Genomic DNA, 27,075 nt, shown 5'->3' with positions numbered 1-27,075 from the left:
GCGCCCGCCGCGCTCCGCCCGTGCACTTGGCTCTTGGCTGCGCGTTGCAAGCCGGGCGGGCGGTCAGGTCGCGCTGGAGACTTCGCAGGAAGCGGGGAGGCGTCCGCGCCTCCCTCGAAGGCAGCCCGGGGCGCGCCGGCGTTGCTGATGGATCGCCGGGACTCTCCTGTCTGCTGCACGGGCTAAGGCGGGAATCCCCTGCAGCAGCAGCAGCAGCAGCAGCAGCAGCCCGGACGGGCGGGCGGGCGGAGTGTGCAAGGCATGCCCGCCTTGAAGCGCCTGCTGAGAGCCAGGCTGGCCAGGCGCTGCTCCGCCGCCTTCTGCCTCTTCTGGGCGGCGTGCGGGGCGGCAGGGGCGTCTTCTTCTTCTTAGCGCACGGCGGCGTCCTCCTCTCCGGGCGCTGCACCGACGAGCAGAGCCACAGGATCCTGGCCAGGCTGGTAGGTGGCCGGGGGCGGCTGCGGAGGGGAGAAGGGAAGGGTGGCCCGAGGGCGAAGTCCAGGGGAGCCCCCTTCAGACCGAGCAGGAGAGGCCCGTAGTCGGGGCCAGGCTGTTTTGCGCCCTAGGCGAGCCCAACTACTTGCACAGATAAAGCACACCCGCGGGGGGGGGAGGGGAGAGCTAACTACAATTGCCCAATTGTGCAGGACTTACCTGCTCCCCTCCCCAACATTTTATTCAAGTTGGCACCCTTGGATAGAACAGAAACCAAACTGTATAAAACTGTGCCCTGGGCGCTGCCTCGTTGGCCTCATGACAGCACCCGCCCTACCGGCAGTAATGCCTTACTATCTGATCCGAGGCCGGGAAGCCGGCAGACTGGAAGGCAAGGAATCCCACCATAGGCACAGTGCCAGAGGCAGTTCTCCGTTTGCCCCTATCCTTCTCCCTGCTGAATTCTACTGGGACTCAGGAGGGAGAGGAAACTGACAGGCAGGACCACTCCCTGGACTGGTTGCTAACTAAGCAGGCAGGCAGGTGAGGGCAGACCTGGGTGGCTGGGGCAGGGCCTCCTTGGCCCAAATTGACCAATCTACATTGACTCCACTGCCAAAAACGACATAAGGCTCAGCCACACTTCTTTTTTGTTCTGAGATTTGGAACAAACGTCAACCAGCACAGAACCAGTTTGTTCCAATTCAACGCTGAATGGCAGGTTTTCCGAGAGAAAGCGACAGGACGTGAAATGGCCCTCTCGGACCTGTGCCTCAAAGTCATGGGGCAAGCAGAGGAAATCTCAGACAAAATAGGGGTGGCTGAGCCTGTAGATGCACCAGTGTGGACAGATCCCACCTCTGGGTGAATCCTATTTCAGAGCCAGGCGAGCTAGTAGACATCATGGGAAGGAGGTTGAGTCCTGGTGGGCAGCAGCAGCAAAAGGCCAGGTTGGATCAAAGATGTCAGAATTAAACATTCCCCCATGACATTTTCTGGACGTCTTGACTCATGTGCCTTATAGATTGCTCTGCGGCATTTATTTCCTGTCTTCCAAGGTGGTTTGTGTGGTTCTCTGCTCTCTTTTTTATCTTTGCATTAACCCAGCAAGGCAGATTAGACAGTCTCATGCTTAAACATCCTAGTTTAATAGAAATATGAACCTGCCTGCCTCTCAGGGAAGGGGTGAAGCTCAGTGGCAGAGCAACTGCTTTGTATCCAGAAGGTCCAAGGTTCAGTCTCCAGGTGAGACTAAGAATGAATCCTGAAACCATAGAGAGCAGTTCCAAGTAGACAATACGGAACTAAGTGGAGCAATGATTCAATCTGGTATAAGACAGCTTCATATGTTTATAGTCCAACATTCTATCCACTACATCATGCCACTTCTCTATTGCTCAGGGAAAAGATGGAGCTCAAGGCCAATTGAACTTAGTAGGACTTCACTTCTGAATAAGTGACCATGGGATAAGCTGTAGGCATTGATTTAACAGAAGAGTAAGAGTGAAACAGGAATGTGGATGGATAAAAGACCTTGAGGGGGATTAATAACTTAAAAAAAAAAAGTGGGTGGAAAGCTTAGTATTTTTGCAAGAATTTTGAGCACTGTGGATACTTACTGTGGATACAAGTGCTTAATTTGTAAAATGAGAGGTGCCTGGAGTTTTTCATGATTTTTGCTTGAGAATACCTTGGTTCCAGATGTTAGGAGCTGATTGTTACAACTCAGTGGTGGGGAAGGAGGACATCTCCACATGCTGTCAGAAAAACAGAACTCCTGGATTATATGCAATTGGCAGGCATAACATGAATGTGAAACAAAAACAAAAATCCTATAAACACACCTATACATCTAAATAAACTTTATTTATTTTGTTAAATGTTGTAATGCTAACAGTGCAATCCCATACATTTCTACTAAGAAGTAAGCCAAACTTAGTTCAATGTGACTTTCTCTGAAGTAGGTGTGCTTCAAACTGCAGTGTTCTACCGATAATTGATATTCAGAAGTGCTTTTTATAAACCTATCCATTGTGTGTCAAGTACCAAGAATTGAACGTACTGTATAAATGCAATCCGGAAGTGGTGAGACACGAAACGATACAAGGGCAAACATTAGTAGAGCATTATCTAAAATCTGTTCCTTTATCAAGGTAGTCTGCATTAAAGGTGTCTCTCACGATTAAAAAGGCACACTCAGTTTTCAAAGGAGCTATGAATTTTGGTAGAGACTGAGACACAGGAACTTTCTGTGCAGCCAACCATTTGGTACATCAACTATGTACCAAATGTTGGAGAAAAGGGGGGGGGGGAATAATCCCCACCTTTCCAATAAAGCTAATGCAACAAAATCCTTGCTTATGGATGTGCATGAGACAGCCGAGTTCAGGAGTGCTTTCTGCCAATGGTATCTGAGCCTCCAATTGTACTTGTTCTTGGAAAAATCAGACCTAACCTCAGACATTCATACCTTACGGTTCAGTTGCATTATTCCATTTGTAGTAAGTCCAGTTGCACTCAAGAGGACTTGCTTCTAGATATGTATAGGATCGCTTTGTTAGTCATTCCCCCCCCCCTTCAGATAGATTGCTGCAATTCACTCTACATGGGGCTGCCCTTGAAGGAAGCCTGGAATTTGGTTCTGGATGCTGCAAACTGTCTGAGGATGGCAAGATGGGTTGTGTTAGGCCATGTTAGGCAAGAGGAACTATAATGAAGCGATTAATAGGATGGTGTTAATTGCATCGACACAATCAACATAATGTGTAGCTTGGCCCAGAGTTAAGCAATTATAAATCCCATTCAAATAAATGGGATATAAAAATACTTTGGGTTATATCCAGTGTTAGCCCTGTTTAGATCAGACCCCTTGAGATTAATGGACACGAGTAACTTAAGTTCATTAATTTTAGTGAGCTGCATTCAATTGAAGTTTTGTGCTCCCATAAGCCAGCACAAGTCCCACTAGGGCAGCAGGACTCCTCCTTCCCTATGCAGCCTTTACCCATGTTACCCTCCCCAAAATCTCTTTGGGAGAGTCGGGACAACCTCCAGAACAGGACACAGAGCAGAAAAGGGAGATTGCTCCATCTGGCATACAGAAATGCATGTGCCAATGAAACAGTTGCATTAGTTTCCCAAACTTGATTCTCCAGCTTTTTTTGGACTACAACTCCCATCATCCTTAGCTAGCAGGACCAGTAGGGTTTTTTTGGAATTGTAGACCAAAAACAGCTGGAGACCCAAGTTTGGGAAACCCTCCCATAGTGTGATGTTTAATTCCACCCAGTGGGTCTGCTTAGTTGGATACAATCCTTTGGTTTGGCTGTGTTACGTTTTCATAATTTTGTAGTGTCAGTAGCATAGTATTCTTGGCGGCAATTGTTCCACATTCACTGCTTAATTTTAAAAAATCGGGGAAAACATGTACGTCAGTAAGATGCTGTCACCATGTTATGCCACAAGGTGCCATGCCATTCCCTTACCTCCACTGTGCCATACCATAGTTAATAGATTATATAGCCAATTCTAGCTTGGTGGCCTGTAGATGATAAAGGATCATGCTTTTGGGTAAAGACTAATGGGAGCCAATGAATCCTTGATGTCATGAATTGGAGATTTGTGAAAGTATTGGCATGAAAAGCACTAGGAGACGAGCAGCCCATGCTGATGGAGTTTTGCCTGTGCTTGGGGGGGGGGGCGTGAGGGAAACAAGCCAGGCTGCTGATTAAGGGAATCGTCTGCTGCTTGCAAAGCATTTGCCACTGTGACTGCATCTTACACCTTTGAGGCAGCAGTTACTGTCAATTAAAGAAGACAGAGCATTCAGCTGCCAGGTCTAGCTGATAAAACGCAGTAAAAGCAGACGGGGGAAAAAAGGCAATTTGTATTTTCTAGTGAGTTTTCAAGGCAACTGTGTAGGTGGGCGTGAGGCTGCTCAGCTCAAACATCTGCAGTCCATATCCATTAACTTCCCCTGATAAAATAAGAGGATTTATTATTTTAAGATAGCTGGAGGAAGGTTTGCTCTGTTTTGTCTGTGCGACAACACATATCTAGAAAGTAGGAAAGTTACTCCAACGTTTTCCTTGCTTTCAGCTGCATAGTGCATTCTTCCTAAGCATATAATATAATAAACAGCACAAGGGGCAAAATAATTTCTTGCTGGAAATCTGCTGCAGCCTATAAAATGCCCTCTCTGCCCAGTCTACACCCAGATTAAACCAGAGCACCTGTGTGTCGAGGTGAAATGTTGTGTTTGAGCTGTGACTTACAAACATTTTCGGACCAAAATATTGTGTAAGGGATTGTCTCTCAGCTTTACAAGATGAGCATAGAGGGTTAAATAACAGGCCAAATTCCTTTATTTGCAAAGGGCTTTTGTCAAATGGGAAAGGAAGCCTAATGGAAATTAAATAATCTATTACGGTAGCAAGCTATTGATGACTATAAATTTTCCTGTGTTGTGTATAATAAACGAAGACAAATTATGTGCTTCTGCAGCCTTGCCAACTTCTTGGAAAGAGCAAGAAGATGAATTCTTTCTATCCCTTCTCCGTGGCAGGCAGCTGCAGTGCTGGATACCTCTGAGATACAGAATATTTTCCATTTCCTCCGGAGCTCTGCTAGAGCTCCAAAACAATTTGGAGGTATCTGACATAGCTTTGGGAATCACATCTGCATTATTCCCTTTGGCCTGTGTCCTAACCTGGATTCCAGAAGCAGAAAAGTTATTTGTAGCCTCATCCACAAACCAGATAAGCCAGAGTGCTGCACTAGGATTTAAGCTAGTTCAGTTCTATTAACTCCAAATAAACTAATTTGGTGGGGTTGGGGGGTGCCTGTAGCTCTTTAGTTGTCATTGGAGTAAATTCCCTCTCATCCCTGATCATTTGCTGTGCTGGCTGGAGCTGATGGAGTCCAACCACATCTGGAAGGCCACAGCGTCCCTTCCCTGAACTAATTTGTCTTACATTCTAACAGACCAGTTGAATTGGTTCCCAATTAATCCACGGGAAACTAACCTTGTGTGTTTACAGTCTAGTCCTCAGAGTGGTTGCATGATTTCTTTAAGAGAGCTTTGTTGTTTACTCCTGACTCTTTGCGATCGCTGGGAAGCTTTTGGATCGGTTGTTTATTGAGCATTTATGCTGATATGTCCACATCAAACTTATGTGGCGGTTATATGACTGACACTAGATGTTTACTGAGATTCATCCTGATATGTTTGCACGGAGGCCACACAGCTAGTGAGAGTTATCCCACCCTTTGCAGTGCAGTTTCCCATCACTTTTATTATAGGTTTTGCAGTTAGAAAAGTGACTAGATGATTACACTAGAAAGGGAGGGAAAATTTGTGCGAATAAGCAAGCTCCCTGGAAGCTCCCTCTTTCACAAGTAGGGGTGGGGAACCTGTGGCCCTCCAGATGTTGGACTCTAACTCCCATCAGCCGCAGCCAGCATGGCCAATGGTTAGGGATGATGGGAGTTGTAGTCCAGCAACACCACAGGGGGAGATGCCAAGGGAGCACCAGCTCTTACAAATATATAAAAGGGAAATGGATTGCTTTAGCGATTGGCTATAAAACGGATATTCTCGAATTTACTTCCATCTGTCATGTCGTACTGCTTGCATTAGTGAATGGCTTCAGGCAAAATCAGTGCTACTATTTAAATGCAGTTTTTTGAGTCTCTGCACACAGAAGTCTTTGCAGGCATAAGTAACGTAGCTTTTACAATGGTGTGTGCTGCGGTACTCACATCCATTTGGTTGAGCTACAGGCTTTCGTGACCTTAGGAGAACTTGGCTCTGGAGATGAGCAAAGTATGCAAATTTCTCTCTCAAAAAGGCTGGGAAGCATAGTGATTTGATATGCCCTAGCTGTGATGGATGGATATAACATTTCAAATGATTGTTGGTGGTGGGGATGGGGGAGAGGTGAAGATGAAGAATGAAAATAATACCTGAGCTCACAGGTGTTTGATAAAACCAACATGCCAGGCATTCAAGACAAGCTGCTTTGGGTTGTATCCCATGAGGACTTTGTGCTGTTTGAATGCACTTCCAAAGTTGGACACTCATTTTGTTGCCAATTCAGCCCTGATAGCTGAAGAACCCTCCACAAAACAGCATGGGATGCAGGGCTACAGTGGGAGGTGTGGTGGAATTGGTGGACATCAGGGCTTTGTGGAAGTGCTTTGTGTTAGTGCAAAGCGACATTGTGTTCAGCCTTCCTCCCCCTTTTAGAATTGTAGGAATCATCTAATCCACATTCTTGCTCTTTGGAACTTGCTATGATGGTGGTTTTATTGCCCACCCTGGAACTTGCTATGATGGTGGTTTTATTGCCCACCCTTCAGCCTAATGCCCAAGGTGGGTTACAATGATTTAAAACTCAGTTTCAAAACACAATTAAAACACACACATACACAATCTCAAAAAAAGAAAAAAAAGAAAAAAGGCTGGGTCCTGAAAGTATGCATATCACAGGTATTGAAGGTCAGGATTAAGAGGTGCTACAAACCGACTACAGAGCATTATGATCGCCAATTAAAAGTATATTCAGGCACCCCAAGCAAAGAAAAGCAATATCAGTTAATTTACAAAAGTTGGTATTCAAGTAACCAATCACATTGTAGCCATTTACTTGCTATTTTGCGACGATGGTAGCAAGGCTGACCCCAAATTTAGAAAACTTGGGGCATTGCCGCCAGTGGTGGTGGTGTTCTCTTCAAGATATAGCTGACTGATCTGGTTATCAGGAAGAATATTTCACCCAGGGGAGAAACTTGGCAGAGCATGTGACAAGTTCTACTCTACTATTTGTGGCTCCCAGAAGGACTCAGGAAATGGTATAAAGCAGTGTTTCTCACTGTAGCTCCCTTCCGACCTCATTTCCTTCCTGTGGCCCACCCCTTGCCCTACTGGTAGAAAGGTAGCTACTTAAATATTTTGTTTGTAAATAGAACATTTTCTTTATAATTTTTATAATTTATACAAAATACAATTACATTTTAAAAATATACTTTTAAGTATTTCTTGACCAATGGGACCCTTGTGCTTGTTGACCAGAAACAAGCTTTTTTATATCCGGTTCTATTGTGTGAGGGATAACTGAAGATCACCTCTGTCCATTTTGTTAAGGCGGTTCCGCATGAGGCTTAGTAACTCTTGCATGCAGCTATCTACCTCCTTTCGCAGTAGTGCTTGCATGAAGAAACAGCACACCCTCATAACTAACACTGTTGCAGTCACACAAGATGCGGGAAGCTTAGTGTGTGCAATGGTAGGGTGTGGAAGTGGGAGAGAGAAGGAAGCAGATGCGACGTTGCCACAGAGGGCGCATGGCACTGCAGCCACTGAGAAGCATGTTCGTTGCTCTGTGCACTCTACTTCTCTGTTTTCTGTTTTCTTTTCTCAGTCACTTTTCTGTTTTCTTCACTTCTAACTTTCCTCTGCGGCCTCCTAGTCTCATGCCATGCCCCCCCCCCCCATTTATGCGATTTTCACCTGTGGCTCCCTTGGAATATCAGGGGCAGGCGGGCAGGGGACCATATGGCCCCCAGTTAGGAAACACTGGTTTAAAGATAACTGATAGCAGTTCCTCCATAGCACTCTTGGAACTATTTATTGGCTCTCTCATAGGAGCATGCAGGGTTTGCTTCCAAACTTGTATCTGGGAGGCTTTTGTGTGAAGGTAGCATTTCTATGTGCTGCGTGTGGAAGGGGGTGGCGAGGCATAAAAGCTGGCAGACCATCACTATTGTTGGAGATGAGCCGAGGCAACTTGGCATCTGATAAATATAAAAACATGGGGCAGTATTCAGCTCCTGTATCCCTTCAGCACAAGGATTTCCGCTTGCACAATGGGATTCCGCCTCCCTTCCCCTGCAAGTACCCTGCACCCTCTGCTCCAGAGCGTTGGGGGAACCCCTAGAATGGATTTAGGGGTTGCACGGGGGGAGAGCATTCCATTGCACAAGCAGAAATCCTTGCACCGGCAGAATGTTTCGTGAACCCTGTGCTGGATTCTACCTTATATTCTGTACGTAATCTGTGCCATTTGGAACTGCTCCAGATTTTGCTCTCTCCATCCCTCGCATGCAGAGTCCATAGCCAATAGAATGTAAGCTGGCAGAGACCTGGCAATGGGATGAACTGGCTGGAGAAATATGAGAGAGCCTCGCGGGGCTTGCATTTTCTGGGGTCCAACATTTCTCTCATGTGAAAATCTATTATGGGAAATTCCTGGCCTGAAGAATGGGGTGTGTGGAGGGGAAATTAACACAGAAGTTGGTATCAAGCCACTAACTGGCTGTCTGATTTTCTTCATCTTCCACCCTAGCCCACGTCGGTCATCTTGTCCTCCAGAGAGTTGCCTGGAATAGACTTTGCAGCTGCACTTCTGGAAGGTCTGAATGGACACAGTTATGCAGATTGCTTACACTCCTAGAAACAGAGGGATGGAAACAATTATGGCTGGAGGAAGGGACTGGCAGGGGAAATCCTGTTTATTTATTTATTTTGGTGCATTTGAGATGACCACATAACTATAGTGTCCTGATTTCTTTTTTGTCTCTTTGGTTATGAACTGCAGAATTTGCAAACCACACAAATATGTCCCATCATACCTTTTGTCAGTGGACACCGTGACTTACCAGCAGGTCTTGATTAAGAGACTGCCCAGCTTTGTTGTACAACAAGCATGTGGTTTTTGTTTCATTTTACAAGACCCTGCATATTTTCAGCTTGGCAGATAACAATTTTAGGATGAACAGAGGCAGATTGTAGCCCTGAATTCTGTGTGGTCACAACTCCCCATGCATTTCAGTTGGTCCCACAAAATGTTTTCATAGCAAGTTTCTCCACCGCCGTAAGAAAACTCGTATCATAATGCCTTACAGCTGTTTATCTTTATCACTGCTTTTAATCATTGTGTAAAATTTTAGGCTTTCCGGCAGCCAGTTTTATGTGTGGCAAAAAAAAGTGGATGTGTCTGTGTTTTGAAGCAACAGGCTTCATATTGCTCTCTATGATTATCTGAACCCTCAACCACCATGTGGGTGTACAGCAAAGGCGACAGGCCCAAACCAACGAGGCACATTTTTATGTGTCTTTACACATGTGGCAGAGAGAAGGAAAAAAATGTTTCCAAAAGTACAGACCAAACTCACCCTTGGCATAGCATCCAAAGGAACCTGAACTTAGGGTGTCTCCTGACAGTATTTTGTGGGAGGGATTCAAGTGCATACTAGAACTTTAGAAAAGGACTTTCTGCATGTAGGAAAGTGACAGGGAAATGCATTGGGGAAAAATGGGTTGAATGAATGGCTAATGGGCAGATGTCAGCCCATAGAATAATCGGAATGAATTCTCAATGAAATTTGGATATAAATTAACCAATACACAGACTTTGTGTAAGCAAATCGGGATGAAAGCTCAATAAATAGGCCATCTAGAGGGAACCCTTAGAGCAAAAGTACAGAACTTAAACAACATGAGATACAATTTACTGACCTTTGTGGGCTGTCTGTTTATGAGCTTGCTACCCTCGAAACAACAGCTAGCAAGAGTTTCCTGGGAGTTTATGACCTGTCAGGTCTGCAGGAAAGATGGAACAGCAAAGATGGGCAAACATCTCCCTCAAACTTTCCTGACACCTTTGCTGTGTGTTACTTTTGTCTGTGTCATGGAGAACTTGAGTATGTAAAGCTCCTGCAGGGATTTGTCCTCTTCCCCTACTCTTGATGTGACTGGAAATGGTGGCTTTCTGCTGTCAATTGATTCTTTCTTTCCACATTTCTCCAGTGCCTTGACTATAGAAAAGGAGCCTTGACAGGAGACCTTTGCGAAGACTTGTGTGTGGCACAGAAGTTGATATACAAGCGCTGCCTTTATTACGACAGAGGTAAGAAGGTCATCCAAGCTGACTGGAGAGGTCGCCCAGTGATCCTGAAATCCAAAAATGAAATCTTCTCTAGCTACCACCACCTTGGCTTTCTGGAGGAAATGGAACCGCAGGGTATTCCAGAGGCAGAGCTCCTCCTGATGGTCGCTTTGGAGATCAAGAATGTTCTGGGTCTAGAACTTCCTAATAACACTGTGGTGCCTTTGTGGACGAAGGGGAGGGGCCCACACTGGAAAGCGCAGCTGGCTAGCATGTGGTCCCTACTCCAACAAGAAGAATATATTTACTTCAGTGTGCTGCAAGACTTCAGTAAACATGTCCTAAGGGTCATTGGTTCCTGTGGCCACTTCTATGCTGTGGAGTACCTGACCGCTGGGCATACCTGGCAGAAAACTCTCTTTTCTGTGGAAGATGCGGTTGGCGTTTCCTTTTCTGGAATTCAAAGCAAGGCTAAGGCCATCACCGAAATTGCCATCAGCTTCCTGGATATGGTAAAACATTTTGACAATGACTTTTCTCACCGGCTTCATCTCTGTGACATCAAGCCGGAAAACTTCGCCATCCGAAGTGATCTGACGGTAAGTGAGGACCTCAATGTCATAACTGTGGTTTGGGCACATGTAGCATGCAACTCATAACCAAAGGAGGTCTTCTTCTCCATTGATATCCCATATGCAGAGCCCTGTGTCGCACAAGTGTTCCCAAATGTTGACTGGCCTTGGAAATTTGTCTGCTCGGAAACATTCATACCATTCATTTAAAGCATATGGGTCCCCCCCCCCCAAAAAATTATAGGAATTGTAGTTTAAGGGTGCTGGGAATTGCAGCTCTGGGAGGAATAAACTACAGTTCCCAGGATTCTTGAAGGGAAACCATGTACTTTAAATGAATGGTGTGGATGTGAGCCAATGACTGACTTGATGAATCTATCACCTATCTTGTTGTCGGAAATCACTTGCCTTCTGCAAGTGGGTCCTGCACTTGAAAAACTGCCTCTTTTGCAACAATATGTTCTGAACAAGATGTTTTTTGACCATATGAGCTATGTACCAAAAATCAAATAACATATAGAACAAGTGGGACTTGCAACAAAACGTTGCAGTGTGAAGTACTCCTGTTCTAGCCTTTCTCGGGATATTCTCTTCCCCCACTCTATTTTTCCCAACAGAGACTTAGTGTCCTATGGTCACTGAGCACACTTGATTTGTTTCCCTCCCTGTTCTTTAGTGTTTTCCCCCCTGAAGATTTGTGTGTGTATGTGTACTTCTGCTAATTTCCAGGTTCCCAAGCTGATATCTCCATCTAGCTGGTGCTGTTTTAGCTACAAAATGGCTAGAATTTCCATATCTTGGAGAGTCAAGTACTTGCCTTGAGCATCTTCTAGAAGTCTGCTGGCTTATAGATGACATACAACATAGAGGTCGGGGACAGAGGATGCTTTGAGAAATTTTGTTATTGATTTGATCCATTGTGAGCCTTTGGTGAATAGAAATCCAATTCAATAGTGGGCCTCAGCTGATATTTTTTGTGAAGATGGAGCCTTCTATAAAAGGCTTTTCAAATCATACTCTCAGTTTAACTTGGAGCAAATTAATTTCCTCCTGTAGAGTGAAAGTAGAATATGTTCATTAACACAGCTGCCAGCAGAGCCAGTATTTATTAAGTATGCACACAGAACTTTGCACTAGAATGTGCTGTGCAAAGGTTAAGCGTGTAGTGATTTAAAGGCATAGGTATGTTTTTACTCTCCAATTTATTTTTGTGTTTGTTCAGGTGCGTAATTAGAAGCTAGGGAATGGGTGGGAAGCAGCAAAAAAGTGTGAATTATTAAGTGAAAGAGATTTTGTTTTTTAAAAAGCTCTGCTTACCATATGTTAAATCAGATTCAGCACTGTCACTATATAGCACCACTTCATTCGTTTGAGGACATCTTCTACCTGATCAGATTACAACAGCATCCTTCACCCATAGGGAACTGCTAGCTATTCACCAACGCCATGCCTACATGGTGCTGACAGTCCTGCCCCCTGCCTGCCCACCCTGTCATGTACCTCTTCAAGTCAGAACTGTTAATTCACTGGCTGCCAGATAGTGGTGGTAGCCAATGACTGCCTCCTGCTCCATGCTGTGCTAGTTGCATTGCTGGTTTAGTTCTATTGATTGGACCCAGACTGTGATTCATTGCTTTGTAGGTCCGTGTCTGAGTCTGTCCCTGAGTCATAGGGCAAATGTCAGCCTTGGTGCCATCGCATCTCAAGCTTATTCATAGGGAAATGAGTGGTGGTCAAGTTAGGCTTGATAGCGCTGCCAAAAAAGTCCTGAAGAATAGTGTGGGAAAGCAACCAGTCTCATGAAAAACGTATAACTTATTCCAGCAAGTGCCTCGCCATTTGCATTAATCTAATATACATCAGGATTTGCAGTTGGAGGGCAAACATGTAGAGATCACTCTTGATTTCTGGATATGCCTCTTGGGACTAATACCAAACTACTGATGACTTCCTTGTTGCATCTTTGTTGTGTGTGTCTTTTGTTGACTGCTTTTTGGCACACAAATTGGCCCCGAGGCGGCCCCATGCTTGGCTAGTCTGCCAGCATGAGTCTGCTGTGTGTAAACTAATGGAATGGCTGGTATATTCTATTTCTTTTCTTCGGCAGCCTGTATAAAGCTGAATTTCAGCCAGGCTACCTCACATACAGAAAATAAAAGCCAGGCCACGCACATTAAGAAGTTCTGGCCCAGTTATGTGCCTAATAACAATCCGCCAAACAAAACCCAGTAGCTGGATTTTTTTTTATCAGTGGACCCACTTAAAAAATTAGGAGCTCGATGAAGTTAGAGCAAGCTGCAGAATGCTACAAACTAGATATGTTTCTGATATTGCCTGCATGAACTTGCGAAAGGCCCCGGGGTGTGTCAGTCTTCTAAAGCTTTCCAACAAGTCTTCCAAAAACGCTTCGAGCTGAGGTCTGCTCAGAAAATGAGAGGGCCATTTCAAGTTCAGTACTTTCACCCCGTCACTCAGACAACTGTGGGTTTGAAAGCTGCCTTTTCTTCTCTCACTCCCCATTACTTTAAATGTTGTTTTTCAAGTGCAAAGAGTGTCCACTGTAGAAAGTGTTGTACTGACAGCTTGGAGACTAGAATTCACAGTTCACATTATCCACAGAATGAACATGAAGTTGGCAGGCAAATATCATTAGAAGCACTATTATCAACTCCTTTTGCTTTAAGGGTGTAATCCTATACTGAAAATCTGCTGGCTGAGGGGCAACAGGATTTTGCGGCAAACCTTGCTGTGCTGGCTGAGTGCCAGGTATGCCCCTGAAACCCTCAGAACAAAGTCATAACAAACATCACCACTACCCCTCCAACCAGCTGAACTGAAGGCTTCACAGCTTCTCAATCTATTTGCAGTTTGTGGTGTATTCTGGACAAATTTTAATCTTTTTCTCCCCCTTTAAAACTAAGAAAGTTGTGTGCAGAACAAAATGTTAATATCAATTTTGTGAAGGATGGCTATCCCTGCCCTTGATACCTGGCATAGTCTCTCCAAAGCAGAGCCCTTATTCCTTCTATTGTTTGCAAGCACACACTCACACACACATTGTCAAAAGACTTGGGTTGATGAGGCTCACAGTTCAGCAGTAGCCCCACCTCAGCAAGTTGCAGTTGTCTACATTTCTAAAGCATTAAAACAGGTGAGGAATCCTCGGCCCTCTAGACGTTGTTAGTCTACAGCTCCCATCATCCCTGACCATTGGCCAAGCTGGCTGGGGCTGATGGGAGTTCCAAGTCCAAGCGCATCTGGAGGACCAGAGTTCTCCTATATCTCTGCTTTACAATTATCCCAGTTCAGAAGAGCAGCATTGATGTGGGTATGTGCTTTCTAAGGGATGTTAAATTCAGGTTACCACTCAGCCATGAAGCTCTCACTGCATATTTCTGGGCCACTCGCAGTTTCTCCTTCCTAATCTCCCTCACAAGGTTGGTAATAAAAAATGGGGTCAGAGGGTATTCTGCTTTGAGCTCCTTGGAGGAAAGGTGGACTATACATAAAATCTCTGCACAAACCTTTGCTAATTTAATGGGTGGAAATAGCTTACTTATTTGGATTTTAAATGGTTTTCTTGTTGTTGCCCCACAGCGATGGAGAGTATCCGGACGTGGGGAATCCTCAGCAGTTGATGCTACTGACAATGGAGAATGTAGCATCTCAGAAATAGGTTAAATACTTGAAAAACAGATGTAATGGAGCAGTTCGTGAAGCGATTTCATTTTTTCATAGAAGGAATGAAAATATTGTATCTTGATAAGTTGAAAATGACCAAAACACTAAGTTTACCTGGTGACATGGTGACTCCAGAAGACCAAAAGGATGAGGTCTGGGCTATAGATGCACCAGAAAAAGAAAGTTAAAAACCCACCCATAGTTGTCATGGGGACAGTGGAAATAGATTCACAGACAAACACCCCAGGCAAACAAACAATAGCTGCAGCCACAGTAAATGAATGAATTTATAACATGAAACTCTGCACTTGGTCAGATGTTGACTTTATTTTTATTTTTTCAGGATTGCCAAGCTTTATTTTAATGTTTTTGCTCTAATGTGTTAGGAATGTAGCAGATGTAAAGCATGGAACAGTAGGAGCCAGAGGGGAAGAGAAAGAGAGAAATCACCACAATTGGAAGCAAATACCATATTATTGTCTCAAGGGGGGTAGCTGTACGTCCACTAAGTCCAGCATCTAAAATACTCTAACTGCACACAATGGGTGGGCCATTTGGTCACCTGAACATAGGAAGTTCTTTTATACAAGGTCAGGCTATTTGCCCATTGAGCTAAGCCTCTTATTTTGTCTCCTCTGACTGACAGCAGGACTCCAGGCCTTAGGGAGAGGTCGTTCTGATCCTTTTCAATAGGAATATCAGAGACTGAACCTGAGACCTTCTGTATGCAAAGGATGTGCACTACCGCTGGGCTATGGGAAGGGTCAGCTTGCTAGAGCAAATGGAACAGAATTTATGTCATCACAGAAACCACTCCCCTTGTGAAGGAGAATTGACCTACCTTATTCCAAGGCTGCCATTTTCTCAGGGATCTCCGAGAAGAACTTCCCCTCCTTTCACGCCAAAGTTGTCTGTTACTCATGCAATTCTGTTTCAAGCCTTGGTGTTGCAGAGCTAATCAGCGAAAGCTCTTCCACTTGTAATGTCTAATTTTCTCTTGCATTCATCTCGGAATGCTTGAATCAGCAGTCTTTAGGGCTCAGGAACAACGAGAGCAGAAAAGTGGCAATTTGCACGGACTGTTGTCACCCTTGAATGCATTTTTCTGGTTTGCAGGTGGTGGCTATTGACGTAGACATGGCTTTCTTTGAACCGAAAATGAGAGACATCCTTGAGCAGAACTGCACAGGCGATGAAGACTGTAATTTTTTTGATTGCTTTTCAAAGTGTGACCTGAGGAGCAGAAAATGTGGAGCAGAGAGAGCCAATAACAACCTCCAAGTGAGTGGCTACGGGCTTATTTGTCTCCCTTACTGGATGCATGTCTTGACTTTAAAATACCCATGAAAGTGCAAGTTTAAAATAAATGATGCTGCGAGCGACTGTCACTTAAGGACTTATTCACACATGCATGCACACCACTCGATGACTGCAGCTCCAAGCAGTAGCTTCCATGGATGAACAAGCTTTCACAGATGTAATCAACGCAGGCAGAGTTTCGCATCTTGCCGCATCATCACCTCAAGCAGAGTGTGTTCCAGTGAAGATGAGTGACATCTAAAGTGGCAGCGTTCCATGGCTGGTACAGGGTTGCTGCCAAAAATGGCACCCCCATGGCAAATTTTGCTTACTGCCGTAACATCAAGTGATACCACATTGATGCAGCGTCACTGCTTTGTCAGGATAGCTAACTTCCAACAGTAGCCAAAGGTGTTACACGGAGGGTAGGAAATCTCACATTGTAATGGCATTGCATCACTTGTCAAGTCCTTCTAAGTCCCTTTCACTCGTCATAGTAAAGCTGGGCAATATCTGGTTTTCAGCATTGTGATATATCGTCTGCTAAGCATCACGATATAACAATATATCACTATGTCGGAAATAAGGTCATACAATAGTACCTTGGTTCTCAACCTTAATCCATTCCAGGAGTCTGTTTAACCCCTGAAACCATTCGAAAACCAAGGCGTGGCTTCCGATTGGCTGCGGGAGCTTCCTGCACCCAAGCGGAAGCTGCGTCGGACATTCGGCTTCCAAAAAACGTTTGCAAACCGAAACACTTCCAGGTTTGCGGCGTTCAGGAACTGATTTGTTCGGGAGTCAACCCGTTCAAGTTCCAAGGTACCACTGTAACTATGTAGAGGTGAACAGAATAATGCTACTACTTAGGGGTCTAAAACTGATACATTTTTACTTACCTTTAACATATTGTTAGAACTGTTATTTTGTAGTACAAAGCAACAGGGGCAGCAGGAATCATGAGAGAAGCAACGATCAGTTTCACGATTTCCCCCACATCACAATATTTTACAAAGCACCCACATTGTGATTCACAATATGTGGCCATGTAAAATATTATGAAACCATGATCACGAGGTGGACTTCAAACCGGTTTTGGGCGATGCATCAATACATCGCCCAGCCCTACATCATAGCTCCCGCGTTGTTCTACGCAGAGGGGGGCCCACACTGAGCAGTGGCACCCACATGAACAACGCTACATGGTAGGGATGGACCCTTCACACCCTACATGTGTGAAGGCATAATTGCTACCTAGAACCCTGCATAACTGCGGTTCTGGATTGCATGGAAGCCTTTGCACATAGCAACTGTACATTCAGAGGCTCCAGATGTCCACATTGTTTGTGCAGATGATAGAGGGCTTCCTGGTGTTCCTTTGCAAAATAATAGGGGAACGATCGGGAGTGAAGAGGATTTCAAACAATTATGCCAGTGCTGCTTTGGGTGGCATTCCCATTGTAGGTGTACCATGTAGCCCAGCTGTCAGCTGTGAGATCAAGTGGTGTATGGACTTGTGTGTAAACTGGTGAATCCAGCTATGGATGCTTTTTTGGAGTGGAAGCAAATGGGCTCTTCTACCTATCATTCTGAATGAATTAGAAGCCTTTGTTGTCACTAGGGATGGACAGCCTTTGTCTGTCTTCTTTTATTCTTGTTGGCACTCAATCATAGGTCATAGGAAATAATAGGAAATGAATATTCCTCATGAGACCTTCCCACTCAAGGTGGAAAGATCAGCGGGTGATGGGGATGGGAACATGGGAGGCAGGGATGGTGTGTGTGTCCACAACACACCTTGTGTCTTCATGCATTCCTTAAATGCCAGGAGAGAGCATATACACTCCTTTTGCAAGTAAGATGACAGAGTGCACTATAGTTTGCAGTTGGTTTAATCAACCAGAGAGTGCAGGTTTCCTGCTTCCAAAGAGCCAAAAAAAATTAGAACTTATTACTGAACTTAGATAAATTATATGACTTAACAATAATCCAGTCACATCAGCAAAATATATTTTGCATGAAGATATTAACCTTAAAGTTGGATGGGACTAAAAGATCTTGTGTGTGAATTACTGCTTCTCTCTCTCCCTTTCCACAGGTCATCTGTGAAAAAATATTCCGGCCCTGGTTTTCTCCCAACTTCATGGGATCTGCTGTCTCCTTTCCCCTACAGCTGCAGTTGCAGAAGGCAGTGCAGGATTGTGCAGAAGCCAGCACCAAGGACACTGGCCATCATCGGAGCCATTCTTCACATTCTCTTTCTGAGTTATACCATTTGCTTCGAGCTAGTCAAAATGAACTTCAGAAATCCGGTAGCTACCCTCATCAAATTCACCAATGATTACTATTCAGGGAAGAAGGACTTTCTGTTTTTTTCTTCTCCATTCAATAGAATTAATTTCCACTTAATGACTTCTGACTGTGCTTTTCAAAACTGTGATTTGAAGAGGTAGCGTGTTTATTATTAATACTCTTTGAAATGCAAAATCATTTTTATTGGACTCTGTTTTTGCTTCATTCCTGAACCCATGCTGCTTCTTCCCTGCTGTTATCTTGCATTATATTGTTTATCCAAAAAGCAGCAGCACCCGTCTAAACTAATGTCTGACCCAAGGGTGGGACAACATTTAAATTTCAGATGTGCTTTGGAGATGGGGGGGGGGAGAACAGCTTTGTAAGATTAATTCAAGTTTGAAAATAAAGAGCTGGGGTGGAGTGGTCACCTAATTAATGTTTTATTCAATAGAGATTGTGTAGACTAAGATCTTTGTTAGCAAGAAAGGGAATAGATATTGGAACGAAGGATAGTTTTCTCGCTGCCTGCCACTCATTGCTATTTAAGTCAAAATAGACTAACAGTGTTAGTGGTTACAATAAAACTGTTTCACCCATTGATTACAATAAAACAGAATCAAGGCTACAAAGGTTGGGATAACAAGGCAGGGGTAAGCTACCCTGTGCCCTCTGTTGGACTACAACCCCCATCAGCCTCAGCTAGCATGGCCAATGGACAAGGATGATGGGAGTTGTAGTTAAATTAAGCACAAAATTGGCTACCCCTCATACCTCATCCCAAGTTCAGCCTGGGCCATTACTTCACTATTTCAGTGAAACTGCAGCACTGATTGAACCAAAGGAATTGGCTCTTCCACAAGAACTGCGACCAGAGTCAAGAAATATGGTACCTTGCACTTGGCTTGTCAGGTCATAACCCAGAGTGGTGGTCTACCTTAAAATCCCGGGAAAGGTGGGACACTCAGCAGTTGTGGCTTCTTCCACCTGTTTCTTTTCAGTCTTTTTAAACCCACCTCAATTCCTCCTGCTTAGAATTCTAGAGGTTAAGTCCTGCTTATTACAGTAGGTGAACAAGAGGTTTGGTAGGGTTGAAAATCCGGACAAAGTTGTTGAGCTTTTTGGGAAAAATAGGAAAAATAAAATCCATTTTTGAGCTTTTTTACAAAATGGAAGATAGGCAAAAACGGCACTGCCGGCATGGGCTGCCATGCACCCAGATTTTCCTGGACATTTGATACTGTTGCCGACTGCAGTATTCAGGATATGTCTGGGAAATTCTGGACGTATGGCAACCCTAGGTTTGGGCAGAGGAGAAGACATGGCTGCAGAAATGCCTCTCTAATTTGGAGTTAAACCATTAAAATGAGTTTCAGCCTCCTGCATCTTAGAATTGTCTGGGACAGCAGTTCATCAGAAACCACCTGAACATCACAGAATTGCCACCAGTGAACCTCTGTCCAAACAGCATCAAAGGGAAGTTTGCATCATTATATTGTTCCCAAATCGCCTCAGACCTCCAGCAGACTGGAGACAGGTTCAGCAAACGCTTGTGCACAGGGTTTTAAAGAAAAATGAAAGAAAGCATGCATTATGACAGTGTGGGTTGTCTGGTAGAGAAGAAGGATTGAGAACCGTGTCCCACCATGTTTAATTGTCAAGGGTAGGCACTGGCTGTGTATTGCACTATCATCTTGATGGCATTAATCTGTGACACAAATGAGGGTGAGAGAGGATGTCTTCGACTGTGAAGGAATATGTTGCTGACATAGCATAGCAATATTAATAAACGTACAGATACTGCCTTCTAGGGAAAGAAGCACTAGGATTTTGGACAGGCTACTGGGGAAAACCCTCAATCCTTCCATATCCCTATAATATACAGGAGGCTTCCTCAACCTCGGTCCTCCAGATGTTTTGAGACTACAATTCCCATCGTCTCTGACCACTGGTCCTGCTAGCTAGGGATCATGGGAGTTGTAGGCCAAAAACATCTGGAGGGCTGAGGTTGAGGAAGCCTGATATACAGAGTGCTGTTTTTATGCATGCTACATCTCACATGAAGTATAAATGGAAATGCTATTGTGTCTAATTTAACTGCGGAATTTGGGGAGAAGAATGAAATCTGTGTGCACAGGGGTAATTCTGATTCTAAGGAACACCAGCGGCACCATCCTAAGTACATTTAGTCAATGGCAGTCGCTCTGAGTCAAATGGGGCTTACTCAAAAGTAAGTGTGCCTAGGATTGTAGCTTAAAAATACTATACCAAAAAAGAAAAACGACACTTGAGTTTTGAAATAAAATCTTCTGTTTTTCATAAGATCGCCAGTTCTTGAGAAGATTTAATAAATGTAACTACATATGGCAAATTTCTTCAGCACCTTGAAGCTGTAAGCTCATGGGTCACCTCATGGGTGTAGATTATGGCTCTGCACCACAAATTCTTTAGGTGTATTATGTCCACTCCATCTTGCCATTTGTTTAGTCTATGAGCACAGTCCTATTAAACTATTCCTCACAAACTTTTCATTAGCAAAGCAAATTAATTATTTGTGTGTACCTGCAATACCAAACTGGAATTCACTGATTTTTTTTAAAAGGAATTATGCAAGTTCCAATTGTTGAGAATGTGAGCTTCATAATAGTAGAGCTCTTGGCTCAGAAAGCACTCTGTTGCCTGGTGGAAAATAATAGAGCAACTCCAGGCAGCTGCCTGGAAGACTTGGCTGAAGAGAGGGCACTTGTCACACTTTCCACCAGACGAGGGATTGTTTCTTGAAACTGATTAGCTTCTTTGGCACTGTGCACATTCGTGAGTAAAGATCATCTTAATAGCTGCCAGAACCTCATAGAACCCAGACGCAGGCCCAAACAAGACATGGGATGAATGTTTGTTTTAACCAATATCAGTCTCAGTAACCTTTTAGTTTGAGCAGACGAATAATAGAAGTGGGTGGGGTTGCTTAAACCAACTCCCCTGGCCATTTTCTTACTCAAAAACCACACACCCCAGCTGTTTTTCCATCTGCGCAGGAAAAAATATGTAACGGTGTGCTTGATTTTCATATGGGCCTTAGGAGATGAGTTTCATAGAATCTTAGAGTTGGAAGGGACCCAAGGGTAATCTAGTCCAACCCCCTGCAATGCAGGAATCTCTGCTAAATCATCCATGACAGATGACCATTTTCACCCTCATAGCACATGAGCCCTTGAACATCTGGGGCTTCAGCCAGCAATTGACTGGAGCTGTGTTTATGGTAGACTCAAGTAGCGGCAGGACTCCAGGGAGAAAAAAATGTGAGAAGTGTCTAATAAATTTGATTTACTTGGAGAAACAGAAACAACCAGTCTAAGCTTGGCAGTTGGATTGTGCTGAATGCTTTTCATTATAAACCGTTGAAGCCTTTGTTTGATCAGATTTACCCACACAACTTTTTCCAGGGCTGGCCCAAGACATTTTGACACCTGAGGCGAACCACAAAATTCTCCCACAAACAGGAGAAGGAGAAAAGATCTACATCAAGAATATGTGTGTCCTCTCCCAAGGGCAATGAAACCTCCCCTGGCTTCTGTAGAAAAGTAAACCTGTATGGACTCTTATTCCAATAAGACTTTCCCACTGATACAATCACAGGTTATTGAGTACATTAAATGTTACATTGAAATAATCTCTAAGGAAGAATAAACTATGTTTACCCAATGGATTTATAGATGACATGAAATTTGAGAAAGGTATTTCCCAGCCAACAGCAATCTCTCCTTTTGCTCGTTCAGGTACATATATCTGGGTTAGACAGCCTGGGCTTGTTGCAAGATTCCATCCATTTTACTGTCTAAGTTGCAGTGATGTCAAAGTTCCAGACCGCAATCTTGATTTTCAGGTTCCTATTGTCTGTCTATAAAAACAATAATCATCTGAAACTGAACTGATCTTTGATAGCAATGAACTTTGTCACAGCTGGGTAATTGAACTCTTAAAAAAATAAATCACAGTGCTTCAACACACAAATCTGCAGAGTGAGACAGGCAGACAAAACACACAACATTCAAACTGTGCTAGCCTGCCTGTCTATCCAGCTGCCTTGCCCTGGAGAAAAGCTCAGGGGGATGATATTTTTAAACAGGAGCCCAGTTTGAATATGAACACTCTCCAAAGTTGGCTGCAACGCTGTTTATTTCTGTTAGGATCAATCGCTGTCTTCGTTACTTTTTTCTCAGGCATCTGGAAAAGATATGGCATATTCTCTGTTTATGACTGCGTTAACTGCAAACACGCCCCAAGAAATCTTGCAAGGGATTGGTCATAAACGGTTTTGTTGCCACTGAATTGCATGTTAATCTCTAAAGTGGGTTGGGGAACCTTTCTCAATCCAAGGGCTTCATTCTCCCTTGGCCGACCCTTGGGGGGGCAGATTCAATTAAGAGTTCCACGAGCAGAAGCCTGTTCAAGGACTTCTGCTAACAAAATGGGCTTTCCTCCCCCCGCTGCCACCTTTTGCGCTTCCCAAATTGGCTGTGGACGGTTTGGGAGAATTCCCAAAAGAGCTTGGGGAGAAGAGAGGGGATTGTTCTGTCTGGCAAGCTGAAATGGTTGTGCTCATGGAACAATTGCCATAGTGCTACGTTGAATTCCTTCCTGGGTGTCATATGCCAATGGTGATCAGGGTCAAAAAGAGATGAGTGTGGCCAAAATGGGCACAGCCATGCCCACACAGAGAAACACATCCTATGAGTTTATATGACATCTAAGCCTGACCCACATTTATTTTTTGTCTATCAGTTTTAAATGTTTCCTGGAATAGCATCTCCTGACCCTAAAGGGGGATTTCTTCCCAAATGCAAACAGCAGCTTCAAAGGAGGGTTTTTGGTTAGAAAAGCAATAGGAAGAAAGGGTTAAATTATCCCCCTTGCTTTCTGTGATATTGATAATTATCAAACACCCCCACCCCAGCTTCAATTTGCATAAAACAAAACAAAACATGCATGTTAACTGCAAAGGCATGTTTAATGCTGCTTTTTATAGTTTGATCCTCGGAAAGGCCTTTAAAAAACAAACAGGAAAATGCAAGATTTGTTCTGCTGGCCTTGGTGCTACTGGGACTTCTCAAACCACTTGCTCAGATGGGGCCCCACGAAACTGATAGATCACATCACATACCAAGTGATTCAAGAGTGCAACCTAAATATAGCAACACATTTTGATGTTCAGACCACTGAGTTTTTATCTCGCTCATTTCATTCCCTCTTAACCCAATGAACTGTGGCTGTTTCCAGCTTCTGGGCTGAATCCCTTGACTGTAAAAAACGTGCACAGCTCCAGTATGAACAGAGTGCCAGCTAGCAGCTACTTAATAAAACTGACTCTGTAGAAGGCAACTTTATATGTTCATGACAAGTATCTGCAATACCTGTATCAGGATCTTTTAACGTGTCCTTATACTTAACCTATATCCATCTGGTTTGAGCTGTTTTAAAATGTCTGTGCTGCAAAGGCCAAATCCAGCATGCTAGGATTTATGCAGTGACTAAACACCCTGATCCTAAACATGCTTTTCAGATATGTCTGTCGAAAAAGCCCAAAATGGTACCCTTTTTTTAAAGGACTCATCCTAAGCATTTGTATATGCTATGGCAGAAGAATCAGGTCTCCTACCAGGTTAAAGTTTACTTCATCTTGGTTGTGGATCAAGAAATTTCACAAATGGCCAAGAGTGCTGCTCGATTGACCTCTCATCCACAACGTGACCCTGAGAAGAAATGTGTATCCCCATTTGTTAAGGCCTAGAGCAACATTGCTATATGCAGGGCGAGGGTGATGATGGTCATGATTAAGAATAAAGTTTTATATAGCTCTTCCAAGTCTTCAAAGCACTTCCAATGTATTCTTGAGTTATAATCTTCTGTAACAGTCCCATAAGTCAATATTCTTTGGATTTGCAAATGCGAGGCTGCGAGTGTGGCTTACCATAGACCACATGCTATGTTCATTGCAGAGGTGAGATGTGAACCGGGGATCGCTATACATGCTGATGCAGGTTTGCTTCCCCCAAATCAACACATGGGAGACCTGCTGTCATACCATGGATCTGCCTTCTTTGGCCAGGCAGATGAAGGCTGCGATCCTATGCTTACACCTGGGAGTAGGTCCCAATTAACTCAGTAAGGCTTAGTTTTGAACAGACACAGTGCAATTTACATTAATCCTATTTGAAATCAATTGTATTATTATTTGCACAGATGTGTGCTCTGACGCTGAGGTACGATTAGCTGAAACCCAGAAACTTTAAAACAATGAAGCCATTCCATTCAGCAGGATGTAAATTATACCCTTAGCGAATGCTAATACAAAAATTCATTGTTAGCGGCTTTTAAAAGGCTTTTCACAACAACTTCTCTAAAGAAGATATGGAAGAGGTAGTAAATTTAAAAATAATACTGCACATGAAATGAGAAGGAGCTGCTGACCTTGAAAAACAGTTTTTCCTCAAGATGAGAAAATAATTGATTTTTATTTTTTTTGAAAAGTATATTGTTAATCTTTTTTTATATAGCATTTTGTGGTAGTGAAAGCACTTTTATAGCACTTACAGCATTTATCCACACAAGCAACCATCTGAGCTGGGGTAAACGGAGAGTTTCAGGCCACCCAAGTAAGCTTTATGGTTAAGCAGGGATTTAAATGCAATGGAATTTATTTCTGTGGGAAGCCACAAGAATTTCAAGATGATTTCTTTCAATACATTATTAGGGTTACAAGGACAAACTGGTGCTGTTAATCCTAAGCATCAAAAACATCTGAATGCCAGGCATTAATGAACGTTAATTTGCCTCCCCACATTTGTGAAGGTAATAACCTGCCTGTGAGAAAAACGTGCAGATTCTTGATGTATTTCATCTATGAATGTACCTAAACATGCCCATTTAGCACACCAGCACCTTGTGCAGGCCCACCTCTCTCTGTTATATTTGTGAATGTTGGGTTCAACCCTGACTGTTCAATGAACTGCAAAAGAAATGAGAGCAATTAAAGCACCCCCCCCAAATACAATGGCATCCTTCCTACTGCACTGGACCAACTTGTTGGCTTTGATACCGGCTCTACGCCTGTGGCGTTTGCCCCTAGGATGCGTCAAGGAAAGGGTTAAAATGGGTGTGAGGTGATTGGCCAGTGAGAATGCGAGGGGGGAGTAAAAGATAGAGTGGGAGGTTTTGAAAAGACAGTTGAGGTCTGGGAGTTGACGGTTGAGGTTTGGGAGTTGGGAGTTGAGGTTTGTCAGTTGGGAGTTGAGGCTTGGGTGTTGGAGAAGGAAGAGGGTGGAATACGCAGTGGGTTGGTTGAGTTGTATTGTGAGAGAGTGAGAGGAATTGGTAGGGAGTTAGATAGATAGTTGGGAATAATTCAGTTTGAAGTTGTAGGGACTAAGATTTAAGAAACTGACAAGAGAAAAATAAACCGAAACCGTACGCTTATTCCTGCACTTAAAAATAAACTTGATTATTTGTTTACGTTAACAACTGTCTGGACTCCGTGTGTCCCTGTGAGAAGCGGGGTGGTGGCAGCGAAGAAAGCAACCGCAGTGGTGGCACAGGGTCAATAGACCATGAAACGTCCGGGGGCCCTGTGTGATCGCCACAGCGCCCACTAGCCTACTTCCCATTGTCAGTGTTCAAGTGACATTCAGCTGCCAGGTCTGGCCAGCTTCTGTATGTGAAATGGGGGGGGGGGGGCACCATCTTGTCTGTCTAAGACAGGTGGTGCCCTTTTCACCCGTCCAATGATCCTGTGACTTGCTGAGTTAAGAACTGTAGAACTCTAGAATCATTGCTTTGAAGGATTATTGCCAACCACCTAGTCCAATATGCTGGTCCAAGCAGCAAATCCAGAGCAAGAGAGCCCGCAATAGATCTCTAATAGGCCTCTAAGGGTGGCCAAATCTGCCAATGTCCATGCCAGTTTGCAAAAGTCCTCGTGAAAATTCATTTGCGTTGTAGTGTGAATTTCTCCTGATACACACATTTTTGTATGCACTTTCCCCTACTACAATATAGTTCTATGTTATTTTTCCACAAATATATACACTCTGCACTTTTGTATGCATTTTGTACGTCCAACTTGGGCTAGAGAATGGCATTCCAAAATATGGAGAAGTGTAAATTTTGAAGGATGGCTATGTTTTGCTTCCCATATTATTTTTTCCCCAGAAAGTGTGATTTGTGTATGTTGACCCGGCACCTTCATTGTATATATTTTAGGTGCCAGTTCCTCTTCAACCAGGCCTTTGGCTGATTAATATCCCACTTTTAAATGTGTCTGTGGGAATAAGGGAGGGTATTGTTCTTCTGTTTTATTTTACCTATTTACTTATTTTTATCCTGTATTTTATGCTGTGAACTGCCCTGAGATCTTATGATGAAGGGCATTATTATTAAAACAAACAAACAAACAAACAAACAAACAAACAAACAAACAAATACTAATAGTAATAATAATGTGAACCAAATCAATTTTTTCCTCCATCTCTAACATTCTTTGTTTGAAGACCTCCAGCAAGACAGGAGACTGCTCTTTCCTTCAATATGTTCCTTCTAATGAACTATCAAAAGCTACCCTCCTGCATGTATAGCAGACATCAGTTTGATTACTCCAGCTGGCCTTGTTTTCCCCTGCATCTACAGCTTGTGTGATTAAATGGCAAAAAATTGTTCTTTGAGACTGCCTGTTGTTGCTTTCTATACTCCATAATAATTGGAGGCAAAGAAGTTCCTGAAGAAGAAAAAGTAACACTTGTTCCTCTGGTCATCTCTAAATAGCAAGCTCAAAGAAACAAACGGCCAATAAATTGTGGTTGCCAGGTTATAGCAAGGCATTTGTTTGAATGGATTTCCCATGCTGAAAAGCAGATTTC

General features: G+C 43.6%; 1 protein-coding gene and 1 long non-coding RNA gene across 5 annotated transcripts; one reads left to right on the top strand and one right to left on the bottom strand.

The window, feature by feature from the left end:
* The first annotated feature begins 149 nt into the window (after positions 1–149).
* On the top strand, positions 150–20,488 carry DIPK1C (divergent protein kinase domain 1C). Its single transcript, XM_081014252.1, is given in 5 exon segments — positions 150–340; positions 343–440; positions 10,244–10,921; positions 15,692–15,856; positions 17,973–20,488. Coding segments are annotated over 5 exon segments (1,263 nt in total). The 5' UTR covers positions 150–261; the 3' UTR covers positions 18,216–20,488.
* A 1,367-nt stretch (positions 20,489–21,855) lies between these two features.
* On the bottom strand, positions 21,856–26,552 carry LOC308481688. 4 transcript variants are annotated; one of them, XR_013988806.1, is made up of 3 exons: positions 25,263–26,552; positions 23,823–23,916; positions 21,856–22,390 (listed from the first exon to the last, which is right to left on the bottom strand). It is a non-coding gene; the product is annotated as an uncharacterized lncRNA (long non-coding RNA). The 4 variants fall into 4 exon arrangements; XR_013988807.1 differs by lacking the exon at positions 23,823–23,916; XR_013988808.1 differs by lacking the exons at positions 23,823–23,916; positions 25,263–26,552 and adding an exon at positions 24,758–25,250.
* Between the last annotated feature and the right edge of the window lie 523 nt (positions 26,553–27,075).

This window comes from Podarcis pityusensis (assembly GCF_964106645.2).
Source record: "Podarcis pityusensis genome assembly, chromosome: 7".
Classification (NCBI taxonomy): domain Eukaryota; kingdom Metazoa; phylum Chordata; class Lepidosauria; order Squamata; family Lacertidae; genus Podarcis; species Podarcis pityusensis.
This window is presented reverse-complemented; position numbering and strand designations above follow the sequence as displayed.